At 33.7% G+C, this 26252-nt stretch overlaps 3 protein-coding genes across 3 annotated transcripts; all 3 read right to left on the bottom strand.

Annotated features, from left to right (window-relative positions):
* Positions 1-745: 745 nt before the first annotated feature.
* On the bottom strand, positions 746-2243 carry Smp_020880 (hypothetical protein; the record flags this gene model as incomplete). The annotated part of the gene is made up of 2 exons (XM_018788529.1): positions 746-916; positions 2214-2243. 2 exons carry the CDS (start codon positions 2241-2243, stop codon positions 746-748), a joined length of 201 nt encoding a protein of 66 aa, XP_018654063.1.
* Positions 2244-4585: 2342 nt separating this feature from the next.
* Positions 4586-14040, bottom strand: Smp_133520 (FREAC-7-like protein; the record flags this gene model as incomplete). The annotated part of the gene is made up of 3 exons (XM_018788528.1): positions 4586-6157; positions 8981-10105; positions 14038-14040. 3 exons carry the CDS (start codon positions 14038-14040, stop codon positions 4586-4588), a joined length of 2700 nt encoding a protein of 899 aa, XP_018654062.1.
* A 5084-nt stretch (positions 14041-19124) lies between these two features.
* Positions 19125-19696, bottom strand: Smp_187740 (hypothetical protein; the record flags this gene model as incomplete). Its single annotated transcript, XM_018788527.1, has 3 exons — positions 19125-19396; positions 19434-19515; positions 19550-19696. 3 exons carry the CDS (start codon positions 19694-19696, stop codon positions 19125-19127), a joined length of 501 nt encoding a protein of 166 aa, XP_018654061.1.
* Between the last annotated feature and the right edge of the window lie 6556 nt (positions 19697-26252).

Below are 26252 nucleotides of genomic sequence, written 5' to 3'. Positions count from 1 at the left end.
CTTCATAGGTTTATGAATATTTCTATTAGAGGAATATTGTTGTGGAGTTATTAATATTATTCTCTATTCTTAATTCAACCTTACTTGTTTAACTGGTCTGAATTACCAAAGCTTAACCACTCTACACTATCAACAGATTATGATTTAAAAATAGTTGAAGATTTTGATTTCCACAGAGAAAACACTGAATAGATTATCAAAATGGGTTATCATCAACCCTCTAATCAAGTTTCTACAGCAATGAATTCTAGACACTCAGGAGTTTACAGTAGTTTGTAACCAATAAAATTTATGGAACAAGTAGTTCCGAAAAATAAATCTTTTTAATTACAGCTGATTACATACTATATTTGATGGTTTTGATTTGAATTCGTCTCGTATTGCATAAGTCTTTGTTAGTTTTAGTATGAAATCAGAATTGCATTCATAAAATTAATGTGTCAGATTCCTTACGTCATAGTTATCTAATACTTTTTATTAAAATTTTTGATTAGCATGTCTTGCCTTAAATAATAAGAGAAACATTTAGTAAAAACAACAGTTGATAAATTATCTAGTGAAAAACGTTAAATCTAGCATTTTTACAACTAATAACAGAATTACATCACACATAGTCGCTCTGTTATTCGTATAGTCCAGAATGGGTAATTAAACGCAACCACTCAAACGACATTTTACCCCATTATAAGTTTAGTCTGTTACTGACATTAAACATAGTATGAAACAGATACCTCACGTAAAGGATTTATTCCATATCCATCTTACTTAAATGTGTGTAAGTCTGATATTGTTGTTTTCGAAAAGTCAATTCTTTGTCTACTACCGCCTTTTTGAGAGCATAACTAACAGATGATAAAGGTGCATACAAATTTATACAGCTGTATAGACAAAACTGAACAACAGCGTTAGAGAGTGCCTATGAATTAGTTAACTCTCTTTACATTCGAAAAACAGTTATATATTATTTTTACTGAGTGATTGTCACAAATACTTCAGAATTAATATCTGTAAATATATATACTTGTCTAACTATTGCTTTTGGGTATTATCATTAGCTCTCTTTTTCTAGAATAAAGTACTATATATTTAAGAACTTATAATAATCCAGGTTATCAACATACTGAACCACTAAGAACTTGTATTTTGCCCAACCACATAGAGAGATCTTGCGTAGAATGATTGACTCAACACATGATTGGTCAGTATGCTGATCTTTAAATTGATTTCTAAGTTATAAACCATATTACAATTGAAATAAGCTTTCTGTCATTTGAATAATGCTCAGTCACTTGACGTTATCTTAGTATTTATTCACAATTATAAGGTAAATATCACGTGGTGAACTGGTAGCATATGTCTATATTTTCTGTCTTCATTTGAAATTTTCTCAAAAGCCCAATAAGACCAATCTTTCTAATCAGCTGTATCCTTATCCTTTTTTACTTAGCTATTTTGTATAAAATGTAAGGTTTTGAAAAATAATGTATCGGCCCTTGAGGTTTTGTTCATAGTTGTACAAACAGGTGTCTTTATAGAAAACACTTTAAGACAAGGAATTTTAAAGAATGGACATATATATGCCCAAGGATAGCTTGAATGGTAGTTCTGTTCTTTGATTCTCTGCATCCCCCTTTTCTATAGTCAATCATAGCTTTATTAAACTTTTATGCTTCATGGGCGTTGACTAGTAAGCTAAACATTGTAAATATGACCTTAATGACGTATATGAGCAAGCACACAAAACGAGGCCGCGTGACTAAATTATTCAATAGGATACCTTTTTATAAAATTCCATTTTACGAATGCCAGCAACAAAAAATGTTTGTTTCGTATTTCTTTACCTATCTTGTAATGAAAAGTTTTTCTGATCACATACTTCGTTGTTGTGTACCTGTTTCTGATATAAAACTAACTAAAATTGATATTTACAATATTTCTTGGTTGTAAAACCCTCACTACTTATGGGAAATAAGATTAATAGATAAATTATTTTAAGTAAATTTCTTAAAATTGTTATTTAGCATCACTTTTACAAATAGTCATATGGCAATTTGTCGTAAAATAAGGATGCGCTCAATAAACTGATATCAGATATCTATCTTCTTGAAAACAGTTGACTGTTTGTATACGGATATAAAAGACTGTCTACTTCAAGATTCATTTGTTCTTTAAGCTATAAAATCTCTAGAGAGATCACTTAGAACATGAATTACTTGAAACTCAATTTGCATAGCACTAGGCATAATTAAATATATCCAGATTGCAATATATTTTGATCGAAATTCTTAGTACTCTAAATTCGAATTGCTTAATGAATACCATAGATAAATCTTGTTCCATTACAACAATCGTTTTAAAGATTTTCCCCTTATATGATGAACTTGACTTCACAAAAACCTTGTCTTTAGTACGCTTTTCTAATTAAACATTTCATTTCGACTAATTTTTTGATCTAGACTGAAAACTTACTGAGTCATTTTTATGCATTACAGCATAAAAAGTAACCTCCCATTAGTGAAAAACAGGTGATGAAGTTTTTTTAGCGTTGTACAACTTTTTACTATTTTCATTCTAATCTTCACTGTTTCAACCATGGCCAATTAGTTTACTTTGAATTTTTTAAAATAGGCCTTAGTATAATGTTTGGCCTAAGGTTTACTTCTTGACAGATTAATTTCTAAAATTTTTGTTGAACAGACGATTTTAAAGTTCATTATAAATCAAGTAATAGTAAACCTCTATCTATGGAACTTCATTAAAAAGAAACTTTTTTAGAACGGTGAAAGTATAACGTATTGAATGTAATCAGTCACAAATGGCTTTTTAAGAACACGACCACTTTTCGGTGTACATAATACTCATTTGTAAACTGTGCCATTTTCGGCATACCTTAGTGTATTTTGATAATTTCTAACAAATAATAAGACTACAGAGCCAGTAAATTCTAATGCTTTATCAGTCGGCAAATTTTTAATGCCACGAAACAGCTGGCAAAAATCTTAGTGAATATCAGCAACTTTTTATCGAATATTAGAAACAAATAACTGATTTCAGTATTCGGCAATCCTAGCATTCATTATTTCCCCAATAGTAGTTAAAGAGAATGAATCTTGTGTTCAAAAATTTTTCAGAAGTTTGTTAATCACTAGAGAGAAATATTCACTGAATACGTTAATTGGAATTGAAATAAAAACTGAAAAGCGAAATACCTATGCTCATACACACAATGCAGACATGCATACGGGTGTTTACAAACTCACACGAAACAAATTCACAAGCTGTGACATTAGAAAAGAATACGGAGATAATCACTAAATGTAACGGTAGTTTGAACAGATATTAGTCAGAATAATTGGATGAAATGTACGTAACTCCATAACACGGTAGAATTCGATTTAGAAATATAAAACAATTAATATTTATTATTAATATACTAATTATGCATAAACAAAGCATATATATATATATATAACACTCGTATAATAAAAACATTAATTAGGGATAAACTGAAATCAAAATGATATGTCTTGCAACTTTTTTTAAGGCAAAAATATGTGGTAAAAAAGGAATGATAAACGGAAGATATGTATATGTATGAGTAGTATAGTTTCTTTTGTTCTATGGTAGTTTCCAATCTCTATTGAAGTGCTTTTTATGTCTCACAGAAAAACAGTAAATCATTTATCACTGATAGAGCTGATAATTTTTATTATTTCGCTGATTTTGTATTCATTCACATTTAATATCTTTATTTAACTAAGATGTTTATATGACATGAAGAGTGGAAGTCAGAATAAAGCTCATATTTGAGGTATTAAAAAATCATAAATATTCATGTAATAGAATCATGTTGTAAGACGACAATTTCAACACATTACAGAATGTATACCATATATTCTGATATGTTTAAAGATTGTCTTTATTTTACAAGCAATCACTGAAATCTTTACTAGCAAAAAGTCCCATTCACCTAACACGTTGATCAAACAACAGCGGTACACGCATTAGATCTTTTTCTTGTAGAGGTATACTGATTGTAAACGAATTTGACATTTTTGTGAATTGTAAGGTTTTATGAGAGGAAGACAATAAATTCCTAACTATATTAAACAAAAATCAACCGCCATAATAAATAGTAGAAAAAAATTATAAGCGATAAAGGTACATGGAATATATATATATATACTGTAGGTAAATAAAAAAAAAGAAGTTACATTTGCAGGCTAAAATGCTAAAAACATATTTTTAACAGAAGTACTATTTCCTATAAGAGTTTAAATCCATAGAAGTTTATCATACAATAGTTTGAATGATATTTTTCACATTCAGAATAAAAATTAGCATTGTTCATTAAGTAAGCAGTAATAATAATTATACTAAATTGGAATAGAGTAAAAAACATTCGAAAAAACTGAGCTTATAAGAATTAGTTGAGTAATATAAATATACAAGAGAACAGCTAACTGATGAAAGAACAGTACTTATACTTACATAATTATTTTATGTAACTTGTCCAAGTTATTTGTTTACATTTTATGGAAGAATGTGACAAACCCAGTTTTTTCTTCAATATTAAATCTTTCATTCATTCATTACACATTCTAACCACATTTTCGGTAAAATTTTCTTCAAACATATTAACGGATGATTCAGATAAAAACATTGGTAAACCACTGGACGTACTAAATGTTTGCGTGTTGTTTAACCAATACGAATCATTTGTAATAGATTCTTGCATTGTATCATTTTCCGCTGCCAAATTTTCAGGCCACTGAGGTTGTTTCTGCTGATGGGCTTTATCGCATAGCAGACTGTCAGGCATACTACTACGATTATCGGTAGTATTACTAATCAGAGAAGAGTTATTCCATTCTTGTGATGGCAAATCAGAGGGATCAAGAAAATTGTCATTATTAAAGCTAGCTGATAAATTAAAGTCAATATCCAACGGAATATGTTCATCATTTTCAACTAATTCATTTAATGATTCGAAATCTAAATCAACAGAGTCTAAACCAAGGTCTTCTAGGATGGAATTATTACTGTTGTTATTATCATCATTTGAAGAGCGATTACTTGATGAATCTGTCGTTTGTTTAGAACTATTTATAAATAGATCTGGTTCATTTTTTTCTGTTTTAAATAAAAAGGAAGATGTGGTCAGAGAATATGAAGAAGGTGGTAAGGTTAATGAAGTTGGTGATGATAGAGATACAGGTGATGAATGTAGTGTTGAATTTGAATGAATGCCTGATTCAAAACTTTCATTGCTAAATAAATTGAAAGACTCATCATTATGTTTATTATCATTGAATAAACAGTCCAAATCACTATGATTGTCATCTGACAAGAATACTGACGCCCAAATGGGCAACTTTGATTTATCAGTCGTTGATGGTGTATTCGTTATATTATTATCAGTTGTTTTAGATAAGAAGTAGGTTTTCTCAACAGAATCATTCACAACGAATTCCGACTCTACTGTTGACTGTGATGTTTTCAAGCCATCACCAGTATTATTATGTGGTGAACACTGATTTCCATAGGTATCACATGATGAAGAATGAAAGTTATCCGTTGAACTGCAATAGAAATTAAAATTATTTGAATGACAACGAAAGACTGAAGTAGAAGAACTCGATGAAGGTCCAGATAAGATGACAGTTTCTTCGTTATTAGTGGTAATGAAGTTAGAACTGTATTGACACTGTGAATCGTTTACTGGTTGATAATATGTATTGTAGTTGGGTAAACAATAATCCTTGTATAAATCACAAGACGATAAAGTATTACTTTTAACTAGTTCTGTCTTTCTAAATTCTGTATTTATGTAATCAGATGTGTCTGCTAGACGGTCTTCAACTTTGTTTAGCAGTGGCCAACTATTATGAGAAGTCATGTTGTCATCTATGCAATTAATATCATCATTATCACTGTCTATAAAATCTAATAATGGACTTAGTCCACTTTTTTGCAAGTGATCACCATGATCCCATTCTGCAACATTATCCTTATCATATTTTCTTTCCTTTCGTCGATTAGTAGTTTCCAATGTATTTCTACCGTTCCACTCATTTTCTTGTTTGTCATTTTCCAAGTTACTCACTGTGATTGGATGTGGACGAGGAAGTGACCAACGGGAATACCTTTGCCTTGGCTAACGAACAAAATTGATGTCAAAAAAGAGTAGCTTTGTATCAACGAAAACCTGACACGTTTACATAAATAAACAAATATTTAAGAAACCATAAACCAAATATCAATGAAAAATAATGTTTTAACAATATATGATATTAACTATTAGTTCATAATTTAGTTGTTTTTACATAAAAACCTGTTTACTATCTATTTGTAGGGGTTTACATTTTCCGTTTATTGTTGTTAAAGGCTGTAATTGATCATTCTTTGTTGTCATGTGTACATATTGACTGTGTTACCTCTATAGCATCATTAAATCATGATTTTTGGTTACGTGAAAACGTAAACTCTTACAAATAAATTCCATACTTATTGCACAAGCTAGTATCTCCCGAGGCTCAGTAACTGACTAGATAATACATTGGCGTTTGAAGCGAAAGATTGTGGTTTCGAGTCCCACATAAGACGAAACACGTACTGAACTCTGTTATTCGGCACTAGTGATATTTGGTTAAAAAAAATTGTTTAGTCTCTGTTGTCAAGTTAGCAAAATCCACAACACCATTTTAAGAAAAGTCTTGTATCTCTAGTCGCTTATAGTTATCTTCACTAATAACAGTATACTTGAATGAGATATTATTATTGTTTGCAAAAGTATTCTCAAAATCAATAACTAGACGATTTAACTACTTTGACAACACGAATTCTTTCTGTTTTTAAATTTAAATTAGTGCTAGATTTACAAAAGATACTCAAGTATGACCATTTGCGCGGCTTACAACAACTGTCATCGTCAAGTTTCCAAATATACGTTAAGGAATAAAAAAGCAGAACAATGAAAACACCTACGCGAATTTTGTGGTTTATGAACTGCCAACCAATATGAGATTGCTTTCGGAAATAAGCAAAAGGGAGAATGCAGGTCACTTACAATATAAAGGCAACTATTTTCATCCCATATGGAGAATAACGTTTTATGTGTCGATCAATATGCTGGAAATAGAATCTCACTTTGTTAATCATATATCTTAATTTTAAGTAAGGAATCAAAGTATAACAAACTTATGAACAGCTTATGATGTAAATATGAAATCCATGATTATATGTTAAGCTTTCCGACCGAGTGGTTCCTAGGGATTTGACTTCACAACACTAACTTGTTTAGCTTCTAACTCAAAAATTGAGCGCTTTGAAAACTTTATGAAGTAACGAAATAAGCTACGTTGTCTTTTAGTTTTAGAAAGTGAACTCACTATCAGGTTGTTCTAAAAATCTTTACTTAGCTCTCAGGTTACATTAGATTGCCAGTTTTGGACTATTTTCTTCGTTTATAAGTGATTGTTTCTCGAGAGTATATCTAAACACACAATGGTGCTTTTGGTTACAAAGGATAACAGATTTCGACAGAAACAACCTAGGTTTATTTTTATATACACTGATAAGAATCAACATGCGATAATGGTGTTAATGTGTTGTATTAAAGATGTGACTTTTTTGGGTTACATGACTAGATTAACAAAATGTTTGGTTAAAATGTCTTTCAGATTTCTGCATAATATAGAATGAAATCACTGTCGACACAGATATTGATTTTAAAGTCTTTGATCATATTGCTTACTTCACGTAGTCAACATCTGTCTCTTTACTATGTATAACCTACCATCGAAACAATTCACCTATATAGGAATAAATTACGGACTAGTAGAATGAACAAAATAGACTTTGTGCAGAATCAGGTACAAAAACCGGAAAAATGTATAATATTTTATCATGTAGGTTTTATTTTAGCCGGAACATTTTACTTTCGAACAGGGAAGAAATAATCTCTATAAATTTTAAAGTTAATGAGAATAAATCAAATTACAAATGATACTGGAATAATAATAAGAAATATATGTATAATCTCTGATATCCTTGGAATTGTCATATATTTGGTAGGAGTCACCAATTAGTTTTTCAAAGCATAATGTCTACTGATTGACTCTGTGATACAAACATTTAGGTAGATGAGCTCGATATTCTCCCCTCTATTTATTCAGAAGGGAACAAAAATTACGAAAGGTTAGGTTGGATGACTTTTTTAAACGTCTTTTTACTCATATAACTTGAAAAGTTTAGTGTGTCTGTTCAACTAAACTAAAACTACTGAGGTGAGAAGTGAATTGGTTAATGTCTTTCTTTCGAACTGTGTCATGGCTAGGTACAAATTATCGGTTGACTTTAGTAAATGCTCGAAATTCAATTGGTTAGTTAATTCTAGCAAGAAAGATATTTAAAAAATTCCACACTCCAGGAAAGAGTGATTAATTTTTTATTTGAATTTCTATCATGCAAGGGGACATAATCAATCAACTAACAAATCTAATAAACTGTGATAAAAGAATGGGAATTTCGTTGGAGAATAATTTCGAGGATACATATTGGTAATATCTGTCGTTGAATAAGAGCTTCGAAAGGTGTTAGATTTGCAGTAAAACTAATTTTTAACAAATATCCCATACTGTATTCTAGATAGTAAAACTAAACACTAAAATAATTAGGGAATATCACCGAAAACAATCGTCCTAAACTAAGGGATGTTAGCTGGCTGTTAAGCTTTATGTCCCGCAGAGCAATATAGAGATTATAATAATTTGTGTAATCATTTATGTAGTTACTTTCTACAAAAAGTCATTAAGAAACATCGAATAAATTGTTACTATATAATAATTGGAACAGACAAGAGTAAACTAATTTCTTACTATCACTGTTTTTAGTATAATTAAGGAAAATTTGAATAAAAGCTGATGTTTCCATGCGTACAGTGAGACTTAAACTTTTTACATACACAACAATTACTTACTGGTAGCACTCGAGTAGGGAGTACTTTCATTTCGTTTGATCCACACTGTTTGATAGTTTGTTTCGATTTTGATCGTTTAAAGCGTTCAGATATGGAACTACGATTATTGATTCGAGACTTATCTAAGCTAGCTTTGGATCGTGGTTTACATGATGAATGATAATCTGACTGCTGATCCAACAATTCAATGTTATTATTACCATTATTATTACGTAGTAGAGAGTGACGTTTATAACTAAGTGAATTCAAATTAGAATTACTATTCACTCGGGTTTTTCTGGCACATTCTGGATGAAGATTTGGCGTGGTATGATTTGGATCACACATGTTTAATTTGGGATGGATGTTGAGTGATTTATTTATTGTATTTGTTGTTGAATGGGCATTTTCAGTCAAAGACTGAGAGATCTCATTGTCAGAAAAACCATCATCTGACTCAAATATAGCATTCTGTGCGATACTTTCTTGTAAGTGATTTTTAAACAGAGGACTTTTACGTCGATGACATGGTATTGCTTGTGTTAAATATGACTGTGATATATTAGCAGATAAAGAAATAGGTGGTAAAATTGATGAGTTGTTCAATTCAGAATGTATACTGCGGTTCATAAAAAAGGTATGAACTCCGTTTGGATATGTTGTATGTCCTGGTGTTAGTGGAATCCTAGCAGACTGTAAATTGGCAGGTGAGCCAACAGAAGCGAATGACAATGGAGATGAAGACAAGGAAGAGTTAGAAGATGGTGACAAAGCTGCAATGTGATGGGTTTTAGCTGGATCATTTGAAGATTCAGAAATACAAATGTTTGCATTGAATGATGAAGTTGTAATAACATGATTGCCGATCGAAACAGACGGTGGAGATAGCATTAAATTTCTTGGCAATAGTGCTTGCTGACACTGATTTTGCTGTTGCATTTTACGTTGTTGTAGTAACATGGACCTTGGGATTGGAGGTGGAGGTCCTGGAGGAGGTGCAGACCGTCGACATTTGGCTAAATTAGCTTCAAGCCAATCAATATGTCTTGGATTCACTCTCCAAAAACCACCCTTACCTCTTTCACCTTTATCACGAGGAACCTTCTCAAAACATTTGTTGAGCGAGAGATTGTGACGCACAGAGTTCTTTGAAAGTTAAAATAAATATATGCAGTGTTTTTAATTAATATTCATTTCGAACTATAGCTATTAAATTCAACGAAAACGTATTCACTTTCATCTCATAAATATATTCTGAACCCTGACATTATTTTCATGTATGTTGTTTATCTTACCCGTACTTGTTGCTGTAGCAATAACTAATGGACTAGTAAAGATTTCCTGTTATATTCATCTCATAATTTTGGATTTTTATTTTATCAGCGATCAGAACTACTGGGATCAAAACATTCTGACTAGTTTTCCGTATTGCTGGGAGACGTTATTCATATAATACATAGTGTGACACGTATATTTGCATGCGCCATCCACCCACACCAGCTAAGTATAGAGTTTTATGAGACAGAGAACATATTACATATATGTTCAAATAATATTACTCACTGACTACGAAAGTTCGACTCACTAAACAGATAAAGGAAATTTTATTACCAAAACAATAAGACTGAAGATTGATAACAGTATAGATAAGTCCCTACAAATTAGTGTACAAAACGCATTAGAACTAAATGTCTTAAATGCTTAGTACATGTTAGTGTTGATATCCCTGTAAATTTTCATTAAACATCGTCAAAGTGGCCGATACCATAAATTCTTCTGGTATCGGTTATGTGATCCTTTATTTCTGAGAAAAAACAGGTAAACAAACTTAGCCTTCTCTAATAATGAAAATTCATAACATTTCAGTGAATCGATTATATACTATATTATGCATTAGAGGCTCAGAAATCTAAGTGATGTTTAAAATCATCATCCGATACAACTGGTCTGTAAGTCTAAAGCATTACTTGTTTGAAATAATATCTAGTAAGTATTTATGTACCAGTATCATCAGATCACTGTTTCTTATATGAAAACAAGTAAGAAGGAAATACTTTTGTGTCACACCCTACTTCAATGATTAAAAAGTTAACGAATTGAAGCTCATCGATCTCATTCTTACACTTGATTAATTAGTTTAATTTAAAAGGGGATATTCTTTTACCAACTGATTACGACGAAATTATTATCTTTTAACTTGTTAACCCGCATTATAGTCAGTGTCATAAAAGTATTTCAACCTGAAAAATATTGTTATAATTATCATCAAACTTATTAAGAGCAGAATGTAACCCATAGTCGATATATTAAATGTATGTGTGCAGTGTAATCCAAATAAATCTTGAAAGCCCTTATCACAGTTAGAATGTAAGCTTCATTTTAAAAATTTTTTAATGAAACGAAAAACCTGTACCAAAAATAGGTGCGAAAAACAGAATCCTAATAGATCGATAAATACTGTCAAGTAATTAACTACTTCGAGAAAAATGCGGGTTTTTAATACGAAATGTCATATTTATGTGAAACAATAATGTTAATAATTCTTCAGTATTTATTTTATCTCGTCCGATAGATATGTAATCAACACTTTATTGATGGACTTGATACTGTTTTAGAATAAATAGATGAACCAGATTTTGTCTGGATTAGTCAAACTTACTGATTTCCGATTATTTGTAACTATCTTTCTGTGTTTTTCATTGATAACGAAATTTCATCACTCCCTTAAATGCTAAAGAATTAGTCATTTCTTTCCTGGAAATATGTCACCTAGTGATGAAGGATTATGGTCTGGAGATCAATAAAAAAGTTTTAACCTTAAACCTTTTGGGTTTTTTGGAGTTCCAACTGAAAGTCAGTACAGTGTGGAGTGTCGTTATGAATAGAAATATTAAGATGGTTACATTTATTGAGACAACAAAATTATATAAAAAGGGCATGAAGGGGTTTTTTTAGGCGAATCAATTTACTTAAAATCTTGCTGACTACTCATAATTTGAAGTGAAGTGTTAGGTCATTTTACTAGCGGCAGTATTGCATACACTGCCATATAATAACCATCATTATTTACTTATTTAAAATCTTGGTAAATAATAATATTAGCCTACCAAGTTTTACGCTAACCCTAAATGTTGTTTGCAAGTATCATATACATATATTCCGTCATGTAGTTTTGGTCTTTTTTGGAAATCAAAAGTAACCATTGTAAGCAACCACTTGATTTACTAATATTTTCCAGTTATATAATAAAACTATAACATCATAAACACTAAATCTTTCATCATAAATTATCTATTTGTGTAGTGTTGCAATCCACAAAATTAAAAGTTTTAAAAATAAGCTCAAGATGATAGTTATTATGGTCATTTGTTTCAATTATTAGTTGCTACCTGTCTGGAAAATATTTTAAGTTTGAAAACTCAACCAAAATTTGCTGTTACAACAAAACAATTCACGCATAGCTAATTGCCATCACGTCTAAAACCCCTCAAACAAAGTATGTGTAATTAATGCATAACCTTTCGAAAATTACTGGATGACCAATGTATCCATACAAAATTTTATTCCAAACCAAGAGAAACAATGTCAGAGATAGTAACACAGAGAATTCATAATTGAAATTAATTCCTAAATAATTTAACTGAATATGAAAAATAATAATAATTCACAACCAAATATAGATACACAAAGAATTAACACTAGTTGTTGCTCTAGGAACAAATAAATTCGGCTAAATCCAATCTATTAAAGTGACCCAGACAACAAACCAAATGTGATTTTAAAATTTCAAACAAAAGCTCAGCAGGAATTACATGACAGAGAAGTAGAATTTTTGTATGAATAATTTAATTTTCCATATGAGTTAAAGCTTTGAAGTTTTAACTAGATTTTACTACTTTTTAATTTGATAACAGATGCATCAGTGAGCCAAAGCTAAGTATTAATTATCTACGCTCATTACAATGGCGAAAACAATATCGAGCAAAAGTGATCATCTAAAGATACCAGTGAGCCATATTACTAAATGATTTCTACAAAATTATTAAATATTCCACAGTGTCAAAGTGAAACATCTTTTATGATAACATTATCACCAGTAGAAATAATAATAAACCAGATATATAAGGATACGTATGGAATTTTCTTTTCAAAAATCGCACATACAGTGCGAACATACACAAATGGTATTGTACAAGCAAGTTTGAGGAGTTTTGACCGGATATCCAAAATGTAATTGATATAACTGAGGAATAAAAAGGGACCAAATTACACCTGTAGTCATCAATGAACTTAAGTGGAGGATACCAATTTATTTTTCAATGCAAAATTATATAGCGTCTTTGTAAAACATGAAAACTTATACATTAAATACATCGTTTGCACATTTTTATCACTTGTCCCTTACAAACTTCATCGTCCCTTCATTCCTGTTGTAATTACAATTACTCTCTATTTACACTTCTGTTCTCTTCAAGTGAATCTTCTCATCCTTATACTGATATGCATTCCACTTCCGACTGGTACCACATACTACTTATATCTGTCAACGTAAGTAGAATACACCACACACCTACTTATAATTCTGGTCTCTATCAGATCCCAATCTATGTCAGCTTGAAACTGCCCAAAAGACAAGTATTTGAAAAATGAACATAATGGTACTTGAGAACTAACTTCATATATTCATCTCAAAATCACTAGGTAAATATAAATCATAGCACAGATTGTCAAGCAGTGATCTTTGCATTCTGGTTATAAACATATATTTTTATGGAAATATTCTATAATTATGTAAAACCAACTCGACTAAAATCCAGAAATCATCAAACAATGTCTAAAACGACCTATTTTATATTCTAACATAATTTTTTGATACTAGCTTGCATATAACTATCGGAATACGGTAACTATTATCTTAAGGAGATATCAAATTTACAAGATCAAATATCCATATGCATACATATAGATTCGTTTTTTTCATTTATTGAGTAAATGCAGTATGAAACTAGATAAATAATAACCCTTACTATATGAACACCATATCCTTAAACTCAACAAACCTAAAAACCATAACTTACCATATGAAATTTGAATTTGTGATCGATTTCAGTGTTATGAAAGTGTGAGACACTTTTTGAAGGTATGATTTTTTCAACCGTTTTATATATAAATTATTATAAAATAACTGTAATTTGTATCTGTTAGAAACTAATAAGAACAAAGAAACATAAGTGAAATAGTTTGGTCTCCTTTTTAGCGTAGAATATGCGTGGAATGAGATAGAGTTTGTGATCGTTGATACTGAGATCCAGTAGTCAATTATGTATATTCAGTCATCGGGCGAAATAATATCATATAAAAGTATATGGTAATAAAGCTATCTACCTGAGTGATGGAATAATCATCATTTAGTTTTCAACCTTAATGAAAGCAGAAAATATGTCTACAAGTTGCTCACAAGCATAAGAGAGCCAATTACAAATTATTAAGTTTTATGGATGCTTTGGTAATCAAATGAAATAAGATACATATTTCTTGTTTAGTACCACTAAAACAAAGATATGCTTAAAAATATAGTAGAAGATCTGAATTATCGGTGTGGAGATTTGTAGGGATTCTAGTATTTTCACAGTTGAATTCACGAGTCAATATAAGCTAGACCGCCAGCAAAAATACTACAATCTCCACAAATCCCCGCACCGATAATAATCATGTGCTTACTAGTGATTGGCTTCAAGATGGATTTCCTGGAGTTCTAGTGAAAAGTCATGACCAGTGGAGATCAACCCGTGTAGGGGTGTGAAACATTTATCCACCTCAGACAACGGATGATCGGTAGCTCAAGACCACGAATCGATTGAATTTAGACATTAACGCCGTTAGATGCAGGCTCGGTGGTCAAGAGGTTAAGCACGAGACTGAAGGTACTGGGTCCTAGTCCCGAGTGTGGGATTGTGGATGAACCATGATGGGAAGTCTCATACTAGGACGAAACGACTGTTCGGTGCTTCCAGGTTTTCAGTGGTGGTCTAGCTTAGATCGACTCTAAAATTAGACTGAGAAAATTTAGAGACAGTTTTACTGCTACTTTGACAATATTTAAACATTCATTAAGAAGCAGAGGCTTTTTAGTCCTTAGATGGCCAACTACTCCTTAGTTATGATATTACTATGAACAAAACCTGAAACTTTATGGATTCTCATGGGTTAAAGTTGACTTTTCAACCACCGGGATGCACTCAATTAGCTGGCGTTTCAAAGCTTTCCAAAATAAAGATTGCTTAATAATAATAGTAATAATAACCCACTTGGTGGAAAGCGGAAAGGTTAATGAAAGAAGTATAAGTTTCCAAATAATTCACAATTCTCGCTCACTTTGATTTATTTTCAGAGCATAATATTATTACGTTAAAGCTACCAAATAGGATCTTATAATTTTAAAAAGAAATCATTAAAAACTATAGTAAATAACTGTCTAAATTTTGTGATTGATCGATCCATATATCGATGCACATTTTAGTGCGCAAAAATGAATTGTTAGCTGTGAATTTAAATGTTTATATCTTCAGTAACCAATATTTGTTGAAAAAACAACGCAACCACAAAACCCTTTCGCAATTTGCATGAATTAACTATTCCACCACTCTTGAGAAGTATATTATTAACAAACATAAAGTAAACGTTTGAGACAGAAACCTATTAAAATGTGAAACTTTTTAACATAATAGTGTTCTTAAAAATGAACTCAAACAAGTACCAGAAGGCGATAAATGCTTCAAAATAAAAACACTGTTCTTAAATGACTATAAATTATTGGCCGTATTTTTGTACTTTTATTCCAACAAAACTACGCTCATGAGAATAATGCTAGTCTACTCTGATATTCACTTATCACTACCATCCTTGAAAGCATTAGATCATCTGTTTGTGATCCCCTGATATACGTTATTCAAATTTTAAGATTTAAGATTGTGAATGTTTAACGTGGGTACATATATCAAAGATTTTTAAGGGGGTTTTAAAAAGAAATTGCAAGTTCATAGTCTTCAAGAGGTCGGTTTATTACCTAAATCACGTTCAAGATACAACATCAATTGTCCTGGAAAAGTGTTCCTACTAGAAGTCGATAGTCACATTTAAAACGGAAAAATACTTGCAGAGGTTTATTTTTTGTTTCCTTTCGAAGCATTTGTGACGTTTGGACAATAAAAATGCACCGGTTTATCAGATTAATAAGTGACAACAAAGGAATGTAAGGAGAAATTTAGTCTCGTGATACTCAAAAACATTGAAAACATTGTATAGAAAAGTTAAATGACAAATTACCTCAGTTGTCTTAAAAATGAAAGCAAAAACATCTAAGATTAACAGATTAGGTTCTAATTTTACCAATTTCTGTGAGATTGCCAACATTACTTTGTCGACACTAAACCATTCGCTTCGAAGTGATGTGGCCGTTTAATATAGCCGCCTTGCCCCTTTGACCAAAATATTCCGACAGTGCAGCAAACAACCCTATTCACATATTATCACAGAAGTACTTTTTACTGTGTATACATTTTAAACCTTTAGTTGAGTAATAGAAAACCTGAAAAATGGTTTAATGAAAAGTCAGCCGTTTGACTCGATATTTTCTAGTACCAAGGAAGGTTTGTCGATGAAATTCTTCAACTAGGTCTTTCAGTGAACTTTGGGAACTGTCGGAATCCAAAAGTAAGGGTAACACGAAAATTGACTTATTATGGAAGGCTTAGTAGTGTTTTACCTCTTGGTGACGAAATACCCGTAGGCTAGCCATCATTATTTTTCCAGGAACGCTCAAAATGATTTCAACGACTTCATGTCCGTTATTGAATATTAGATAACAGATCATCAAAATCAAAAACCTTCAAATACATGCAAAGTTTTCGCTTACCTTTAGTTTCTTAAGGCTTTTTTCTTAAAATAGACTGTTATTGCCACAAACGCTTATTATTTCGGAGAATAATTATAATTTCTGATTATTTACCTGACCAAAAATAAGTAGATGGATGTTTTTCCATAGCTTGTTTGATATTTTTCATCAGATGAAGTTAGTAAAGTATCGTTGTACCATTTTATACTCGATTTCCATACTAGCTTAAGTTTTGCACCCCCCTTATATTTACTATACTTTGAAATAAACACATGTATATACAAACATAACCATTTTCAGGACTGAGCCCCTTTTGTTAAAGACTTAGGTTCTTTGTCATATAGTGTGACAGTTAATGATCAAAAATGGATTGAGGAGTACGATTTTCTAGCTACTATGCATTCCAGTTCTCCTTATTCTACAAAAGGATAGACTATGAATTACTATTGCATTGTATCAAAGTGTATGAGAAATATCTTCAATTTCTGTTGGTCAATAACAGCTCAATGAATAAGTTCTAGTTGTAGGTTTTACATCAGTTTACACAATATCAAAACTTCTGGAAATTTTGTTCCAAAAGTGTTTACTCCTTTTAAAAGTTATTTTTCTTGCATTAGCGACCAATTTTCCAAGAAAATAGAGCATACAAAAACACTACAGTTTTCATGAAAATGTTTGATATACATGCAGAATAATTTGAGGCGTTTCCTAATGCTCGATAACCGAAAACAATATCATAGAAAGAACTTGAGTCGCAGAAAGTCTTTGACAGATATGAAATCAAAGTTTTAAAAACATTGCGGGGTAAATTCACCCATGTGTTGCCTTAACCACAGAGTATACAAATGTTTACAGATGATTTAAATAACAAGAGACATAGAATAATCCAACCCATGGCATTTATGGTTCTAAATCAACTTTAAGACAATGGTGTCCAGGACTTTATTAGCATAAAGACGCAACGCTAGAAAGAATTTAAAACTAAATTTCGTACGTTCCACCAAAGATTGAGGTTTCTATATTCCGGTCGGAAAGGTTTTGGAAATAACTAAACGTCAACCGAAATTTAATCCAAATTTTTTAAATGCAAATGGATTGCTACAAATTTGAATACTCAGAAGCTGTAACAAAGAATACCAATGCACATCTATTCTGGCTTGCTTTTAACGGCTCAAGTGATGTAGGCAAACATTTTAAAATTTACTACCACTTTTGTCATGTGAATTGAGAATTCAAACTACATAAATTGGATTTATTATTCAACGTTGATGTTTCGCTTCTACTTCGGATTAGAAGCATTAAAATAACAGATTGTAAAGGTAAACGTTCGACAAAAGAGTAAAAAGACATTAACTTTTTATTGATACGATTTTTAAGAGAAATAAGAGATCTGTTTTTGTCTGCGTACTTTCACACATCTCATTTTCCATGTTGTAGCCAAACGTGAATAAAATTTTGCTTAATCTTTTTTCAAAAAACCTTCAACAGTTTAGATGATACCGATATCCTAGAAAACTTTGGCCAGTTTGTGACGATTTATCACTTGGAAAATCAAGGCTAACGTATGCGGGAGTAAAACTAAATAGTTTGCATACAACCTAAGTTAGACTTTCAGTTATTGAAGCATAAGTGTTTAAAACACAACTCATTAAGAGTTGGTTTCTGGAGGACAATACATTATTAATAGACACAGCACACTATCCTTGAGATCAATGAGGTACTACAAACAGTCATTTTTCAACATTTTTGCAAAAGCATTCACTCATCAGTCGAATATTCTTCCATACTAACCGTGAGATTTTAAATTGGATCCCAGTTACAGTATGAAATAAACACAGCAAGAGAAATATCCTGTCCAGAAGAACTTATTAGTTTCAAAACTTATTCTGAAGCATCATATCGATCGAAGGAAATTCTATTTTAACAATGAATTAAAAGATAAAACCTCACGAGACAACCTAAATGAACAGTTGACAGCACATGTAATTTTCTTAACAGTGCAAAACATATCAAGTAAGACTAGTTTTTTTAATGTACCATAACCAATGAGGTTCTATAAATTAATCCTACCCAAGACTCTATCAAATAAGAACCCTCACTTTGACTTTATGCATAAGATTACGAACTCACTAGTTGTTGTTCCTAGTTGTTTAGGAGGAGACAATTTGTGTGAGAATAAATCACAAAATGTAGCCATACTCTACATAACTAATAAATACGATACATCAAAAACAAAATGGCAAGTACCGGTAATATCACTAGTAATTTGTGTTAAAATATGTATATGCAGTCCGAAGTACTCCTTACCTGCCAGCTAGAATCTGTGTGGCGATAATATGCAAAGTTATTCATTATCCAACCATATATGTCTGATAACGTTACTTTTGGTTTGCCAAGTTCGCGCATTGCCAAGCAAATAAGTGTGGCATAAGAAAAAGGGGGCTTGCCAGTCCATTTTGTCCGATATTCTAATCGTATTTGGGGATCTAACAAGCTACCTGTAACGGGTTGATTCCCGCCGCAGGAATATCTGTTGTAATTATCTGTTAAACATAGAATTTGATTTTCACAAAAACATACCATAGAGAGAGAAACATAAGTTCACTTCCTTTCCCTCAAAATGAGCAGTGGCTTCCGGATTCATTGAAACGGGATTAGCATCCTAACAAAAAAATTAAATGAGAAAAAATCCTTACATATAACCAAGTTAAACTAGTTAAAGAGTCATCCGTTTGGTCAGAATTCGAAAGTTTCTGCATCCAATTTTTTCTCAGTTTCTCGGCTAGCAACTTGAGGTTATTACCGTACAAGTCAAAAGACTGAGGATAAATATTTAACGACATGAATAGCAGAACGTTGAGAAATGACGAGCGTAAAAGAATTATATGCGGTTCAAAAAAACGGAATCTTCGAAAATTCTTCGACTAGTTGAAACGTAAGTATGATGACGCGTTCCACTTGTTTGCTGACTATATCGTTTATTAAAATGGCGCGAAAGGTTAGAAAGTCTTCATATAAGGCGCTATTTCGTAGTGGCATTAATTATACTCTTAATGTTTTAGAAAATTAAAACAAATAAGTAGAGTAGTTAAATATAAAAAACATTGAATTCACAGTATTGGTTGAGAACTAGTTCAATCACTCGACTCGTAACTTAAATCGTCGAATAGATTTGTTTTTCACAAATTGATGTATATGATGGATAAGTTAAAGGAACGATATTTTAGCATTTCAGTTGGATTTGGCTCGAATTCAAAGTTTATCAGATTATAAAAAGCAGATAAAAAATTAGAAAGCACGTGAAATAGTACATTCGGGACAGTTCAAATCACACGTACAGCCTAAATCATTCTTCTTAAGAAATGTTCCTTGTAGAAAAAAGGGCATTGTTAATGCAGCCGGAGTGTACCGACTAATAATGTTTAGCTTTCCTTTTAGAAGTTTATTTTTCTGAGTTTCACTAACCCACTTTGGTTAGATCCTCTCTTACTGCTTCTCTTTCGAGCTCCGTCGTGTAGATAACCTGGAACAATCAGCGGTTTTTCTCAAGAAACACAATTATAAAGTAATGTGTGTCCCCCTTGGTTTCTTTTCTGTCGCTGTGGCAATTTTCCTTCTGGCCCATCACGGTTCTAATTTTTCTTACTCCATATCCTCCACTGGTGACGGTATAGTCGCATCTACAAATAATGCCCGTTTTTCATACCCGTCTCGGTCGGTTGATGAGAATAACTCCTGTAGGAGTTTATTGAGGATCATAACATATTTTACACTACACTTTCTTCTAAATTTACTAAGGTCTAAAGGACAGGTCTATCTGGATTTCTGAAACAATGATTTTTATCATCAGATCCGAGAAACGTAAGTAACTGTCAGATTATTTTCTTTCTGAGGAAGAGTAAGAATCCCATCTTTGAACAATGGGGGCGAGTTATTTGGTTTGTGTGGAGTCAGAAATAATTAAGGATAGTGTGGTGATTCTCGAGAAAAACCTTGAGGGTACCTTTTAAACCTTTTCCTAATGGGGACTCCCGTCAGGTCTTCACTCGCTTCTCAAAAGTTTAGTCTGGTTATAGTCTACAAAAGTTTGCCATTAACAATGTATGAGCGAAGAAGTGATAAGACATGGGTACCCTTGCACAGCGCTGGCGTATATTCAATTTTCTCAACGCCACCCTCTTGACAGGTGAACATCACATGAAGCGGTTATGACGCTTACTTTTCGTTTTACGCGAGCATTTTATTGGGCAGTAACTATTTCACACATTTACTTTTTATGATGTCACCAATAGCAGTCAAGGGGATACTATTTCTAATGAACACTACTGCTCTTTCTCGTTCACATTTTTTGGTCCTGTCAGCCTCACTACTGTAGAAGTATCGAAGCTCAGTGCTTACTATCCTGTAAACTGACATGCCTCACATAACATTGTTTTTTTATAATACGTTATTATTATGTTGTTCAGGACCGGGTTAGCCACGTGTTTTGGAAGAATTGATGGGGTGTATTAATATGAGTATGTCCAGCTACGTCAAACGACCCACAAACACTATTATAACCGACCCGAAAACCATTATGCTGGCTCCATTTCGTATTTGAAGGAAATTCGACACTATACTTTTCGGGAAATCAATAATCAGGAAACTCGATTCACTCACTTTTTGTCTCTTTGACTTTCAAACGATCAGACAACGATAAATCGCTTCGAAAAATAATCCTCAGTCTACTCAGTCTATCTTCATTTTGCTATTTCAAACTCATTCCGTTTAAAATTTAGAAGTCTCTTTTGAGTACGTATCGTAGCCACATAACCCAAGAACAATCAGGGGAGTGGTCAAAGCCATACCTAGAAACTTAACTTACTGAATGGACATTCGATCGAACCTAGGCTATGTCTAAAACAAATATTCGTCTCATAGTTATGGCATGCTTCGACTTTGTACAAGATAAACGATCAAGCACTGTGATCTGAACAAGCTCTTCGGACCTTGCACGTAAACCAGTGATTAGTAACTTGATCGAGTTATCCTTCGTGGAGCATACGCCGTTGAGCAGGAGACTCTAACCTACCCTATTCTGGATTCCCACTTCTAGTTGTTATCAAGGGCTGTTTATTCTATAGATGTCTGGCCCCAACTCTCAGCGTAATGCATGATTTGGTCTATCTCTTTTCCTTCTTCCTTCAGGATTTCGGTTCAGTGTCTACTTTGTGGGGCAACTCGACAATTCCCTCAGTGTGTCCAAGGCATCACCAGAGCACTCGATGTGCAGTGAGTTCAATGAGGTTAGCCTATTTAAAATAAAGGAAGTCTTGGTATGTGAGAGGTTAGTTTATTCACGTGTGCTCTCACGTAGTTGCCCTTCTAGATATACGGCAAGTCTTTTTTGATCCATTTTCATGCCATGTTAGTTTAGTTAATCGACATAGAGAAATTAGTTTTAGGGTTACCTTAGCAGAGTCGAAGTGCAATTGAGAGAGACAAATGTTGGAAACTAGAGAGCTGGAGAATAGACAGAGGAAACAACTACTATGCCTTCAAAGAGAATATTGGTCATTAGGTCTAAAAAAGAAAGAGTGGTGAAGTATCTTCTGCCCCAAAGTGTGATGACAGACGAAAAGAGTATACTCGCCGCTTCGTTCGTTAGTCTCGCCATGACCTTAGAAACAAGTCTCCAGAGAAGCCAAAAATTTCAAAGTATCCGGATAGAAAGGAGAGGAAAGTAGCCGTGTCACCGCTTAGTCGAAGTCTTGAGATCACGAAGTTAGAACAATGTAGTTTCGATGTTCAGCCAGAAAAGTAATGGAAGTTTATCAGACAGTTTGAGTTATATGTTGTATCCAAGATTGAGGATGATGGTCAGCGGTTCTCCTTTTTGCCTCATTATTGAAAATGAAAGCCTTCAGAAGCCGTAGGGAATGCATCATGCCTCCTCCAACGTCTGGTTATCGTAGAGCATGCGATATACTGAAACGAATGTTCTTCAGAACACACGAAGCTAGCGGGCCTTGCTGAAAGATCTGATTCAGGACCCCGGCATTGAACACACTGACGGAGAAACCCTGCCTACACTAGCAATGAAAAAGGAAAATTGTTCTATGGCCTTAGAACAAATCGATTGTTCAGCAGATATCAACTCTCTAAGAACTCTAGAAGGCATAGTAAAAAAGTTGTCCCGGGAGTTACGGATGAAACGGGCTGAAATGGTCGAAAGGGTGACAGAAAATGGTGGGGAGTCTACGTATGCCAAGTTAACAGAACTTGTACCATTCGGTGCGAGAATATGACTCTGTAGATTCGGACAGATCGCAGCCATCGGTAAACGAATTCTGAGCAAGGTAACCTGTTCCACACCGGAGCAGTCGATCGATAAAATCGTTACCGAGTCATCATGTGTCATACTCGGAGAAAGTCACATACATGGTAAATTTTCTCCATTCTCCGAGTCAGAAGTCAACGTTAGGTGGGAGAATACGAGAGAAAAAGACCACAGATCAGTGGATTGCACAGATCGTGTCGTGTAAGATCGAAGGTTGTCAAGATTGGTATCACCCTCCGTAACATGAACTTATAAAGGTTCGGGGCGCTTCAAGTGAGCGACTAAAAGATTCGCTGTTACACAGTGTGTTTCTAGGTTTAGTCCCTGTACTCCTTAAAGCCAGAGACAAGGAAGTTTGTGGATATGCCTTTTTAGGCAGTGTCTCGGATGTTACTCTGGTCAAGTCAAATACCATACAAATCCTAAAACTGTCGTCGAAGAGTACTACAATTACTGCCAAAACAGTAAGCGAAAATAAGTTGACTTGGTTGACAACCAAAGCTTTTGAAGTCTACTCATTAGATGGATACGAACGTATATATATCGAACAGGCTGTTATAGTCGATGACTTGCGGGTTCATAGCCGATAAAACCTGTGAAGTACAGTGTTAAGAAAGTGCCCCATCTCAAGGACTTGCCGTGGTTAGAGTAAATGGGTGGCGAAGTTATGTTGCTCATTGGTTGTGATGTGCCTGAAGCCCACTGGGTTCTAAACTAGTAGTGGTGTAAGAAAAAGTCCTTATGCTATTAGAACACTGCTATGATGTGTTCTTTTTGGACAAGCAGGCTATAACAAGCTTTAAAAGTTTTGCAAAGTATATTTCTCAAGCTCACCATTCTGTAGAACAGTTAAAGAATATATATAACTTGAGTTTGCTAACGTCTATTCCTGTGAAAAATCATAATGTTTGAATGATTTAAAAGCAATCAATAGAGTGGAGCGGGACACTTATTTTGATGAAAGTCACTGGATTGTTCTTTTACTATGGAAGATATATAGAAATGTGGCTTCCGGGAGATACCCTTTAGTCAGACAAAAATTGGAAAGTTTGAGACGTCGACTAATATGCAGTAAAGACCTTCGAGGAAGCTTCACAATGTCATGCAGTTCCGAGTATGCAACTTCATCCGAATCATCATCCACGTTGGTACTTGCCCTACCATGCTGTGACTAACCCGAGGAAACCAAAAACACGAGAGTGGTGTTGGGTGGCGTTGTTAAGGTGGCTGGTAAATCTTCGAAAGACCCTTTCTGCTAAGTTCGAATACGACCGCAGACTTAGTTGGTATCCTGTTACTTCTCCGAAGGGGATCGCTTGCCGTACCTGAAGACGCGAAACCAATGACCATCCGAGCGAAAGACTGAAAACCTGATTGCGGAGCACTACGTTACCTTAAGTGACCAGAAGGTTATCTCGATAAAGAACACGTGAGGAATCAGATGACATTACACCTCTTCGGAAAAACGTCATCACCCCTCCGTGTGACTTTTGCATTGGTAAAGATGGCTCAAAATTTCTCTAATAACTATGATAATAACGGGGTGAAATCAGTAATGCACAACTTTCAAGTAAACGATTGCTCAGTATCCTTTTCGAATAATGAGGATGCGAAGAGATTTGTGGTACAATTGAACGAACTGATGTCTCGGGAAGGTTACAAGTTTAAACAGCGGGTAGCTAACTCAAACTGGCAAGGGAAGTTGTTCCTTAATCCGACAATATAGAAACGATAGTTGGTATGCTTTTGAGTCAAAAGTCCATTCACCTAGGTGGAACACCATACATGATGTTTATAAACCTCGGTTTGACCCATAGGAGGTGCATTTGGCCAGGAGGGAAATAATGTCCACCGTTTCATCTCTATTAGATCCACTAGGCCTGATTTCTCTTATATACCTTTCTGCTAGGCGACTCTTCCCTAAGCACATACCTCCAGACAGTGCTTCGCCCTATAGTAAGGCTAGGGTCGCACCCATAAAACTGGTAGCTGTGCTTAGACCAGAGATACCAGCAGCATTGAGTGCCTGAATGAGTTAATTATCGTAAATAAGTCTCTCGCACATACTGGGTGCAACTCACTTCTGGACGGATTCTATGATAGTCCTTTATCACATGAAGAATACGGAGAGCATGTATTCCACATCTGTGGCTAATCGCCTCGCCACTATTCACCCGTTAAAGTCTGTCGGCCAGTGTGTACGCGTGGGATGTAATGGATATCCTTCGGACTGGAGGTCACGAGGTATACGGGAGGAGTTAGATTTAGAAACTTCGATTAAAAGTACCTCAATCTTAAGTAATAGGTGGTTTGTAAAATCAAAAAAGCCCGTCCCATTAACGCCTCGGAAAAATGTTGAATTTAAAAGAGCTCACATAATCAACACTGGCGCGGTAAAACATAACTTCAGTCCGGTCCTGTTATGTCACTGGAATTGGATAAAGCTTATTAAAGCAGCACAATGGCTCAGACGATATGTGATTTATATGACCATCATGTGCTCCCATCAGCGAAACAGGTCCTTGAGTGTGGGACGTCTGACATTTGATGAATTAGTTGTGGCTAAATTTAGTGTACTAGTCTTGGTATGGGGAAGATATGAATGCTTTGTCTTCTGGAGGGAGGTTTAAAGGTGTAAGGATATACTGTTGTAAATCCTATGCCTGCCACTGACACACAGTAGTGGGCTAAGAGAACCATGGCTGAATGTATCTATTAGTACCTTTACGTAGCTGGAGAGATTTTGGTGGCCAGTGTAAAGGGAAGAAAACTCTGGAAATCCCTACACAGTATTTTATTGGACAGTATTGTCATTTATTCATTTCCTCTCCTAGTCTTGAAGTTTAACATTTTTTCGGGTCTCTTTTAACCATAATTTATGTCGTTCAGTCTTCCTTGTTAGGATTTTTTTATTCGATCTTGGATAAAGGTTGACCTCTTATTACCTAATTTATTGTCGCATGTCGTTGAACCATTGACGGTAAGGTCATGTCTGACTAAACTCAAGGTCGCGGCGTGGTTCACTTTATGGTTGTTGGCCGTGGACTATCTTCTTAGAAAGGTTGCCGGAACCTTTGCAG

The sequence above is a fragment of the Schistosoma mansoni genome, chromosome W (assembly GCF_000237925.1).
Source record: "Schistosoma mansoni strain Puerto Rico chromosome W, complete genome".
In the NCBI taxonomy this organism is placed as follows: domain Eukaryota; kingdom Metazoa; phylum Platyhelminthes; class Trematoda; order Strigeidida; family Schistosomatidae; genus Schistosoma; species Schistosoma mansoni.
Note: the sequence above shows the minus strand (reverse complement) of the source record. Positions and strands in the feature narration are given on the sequence as shown.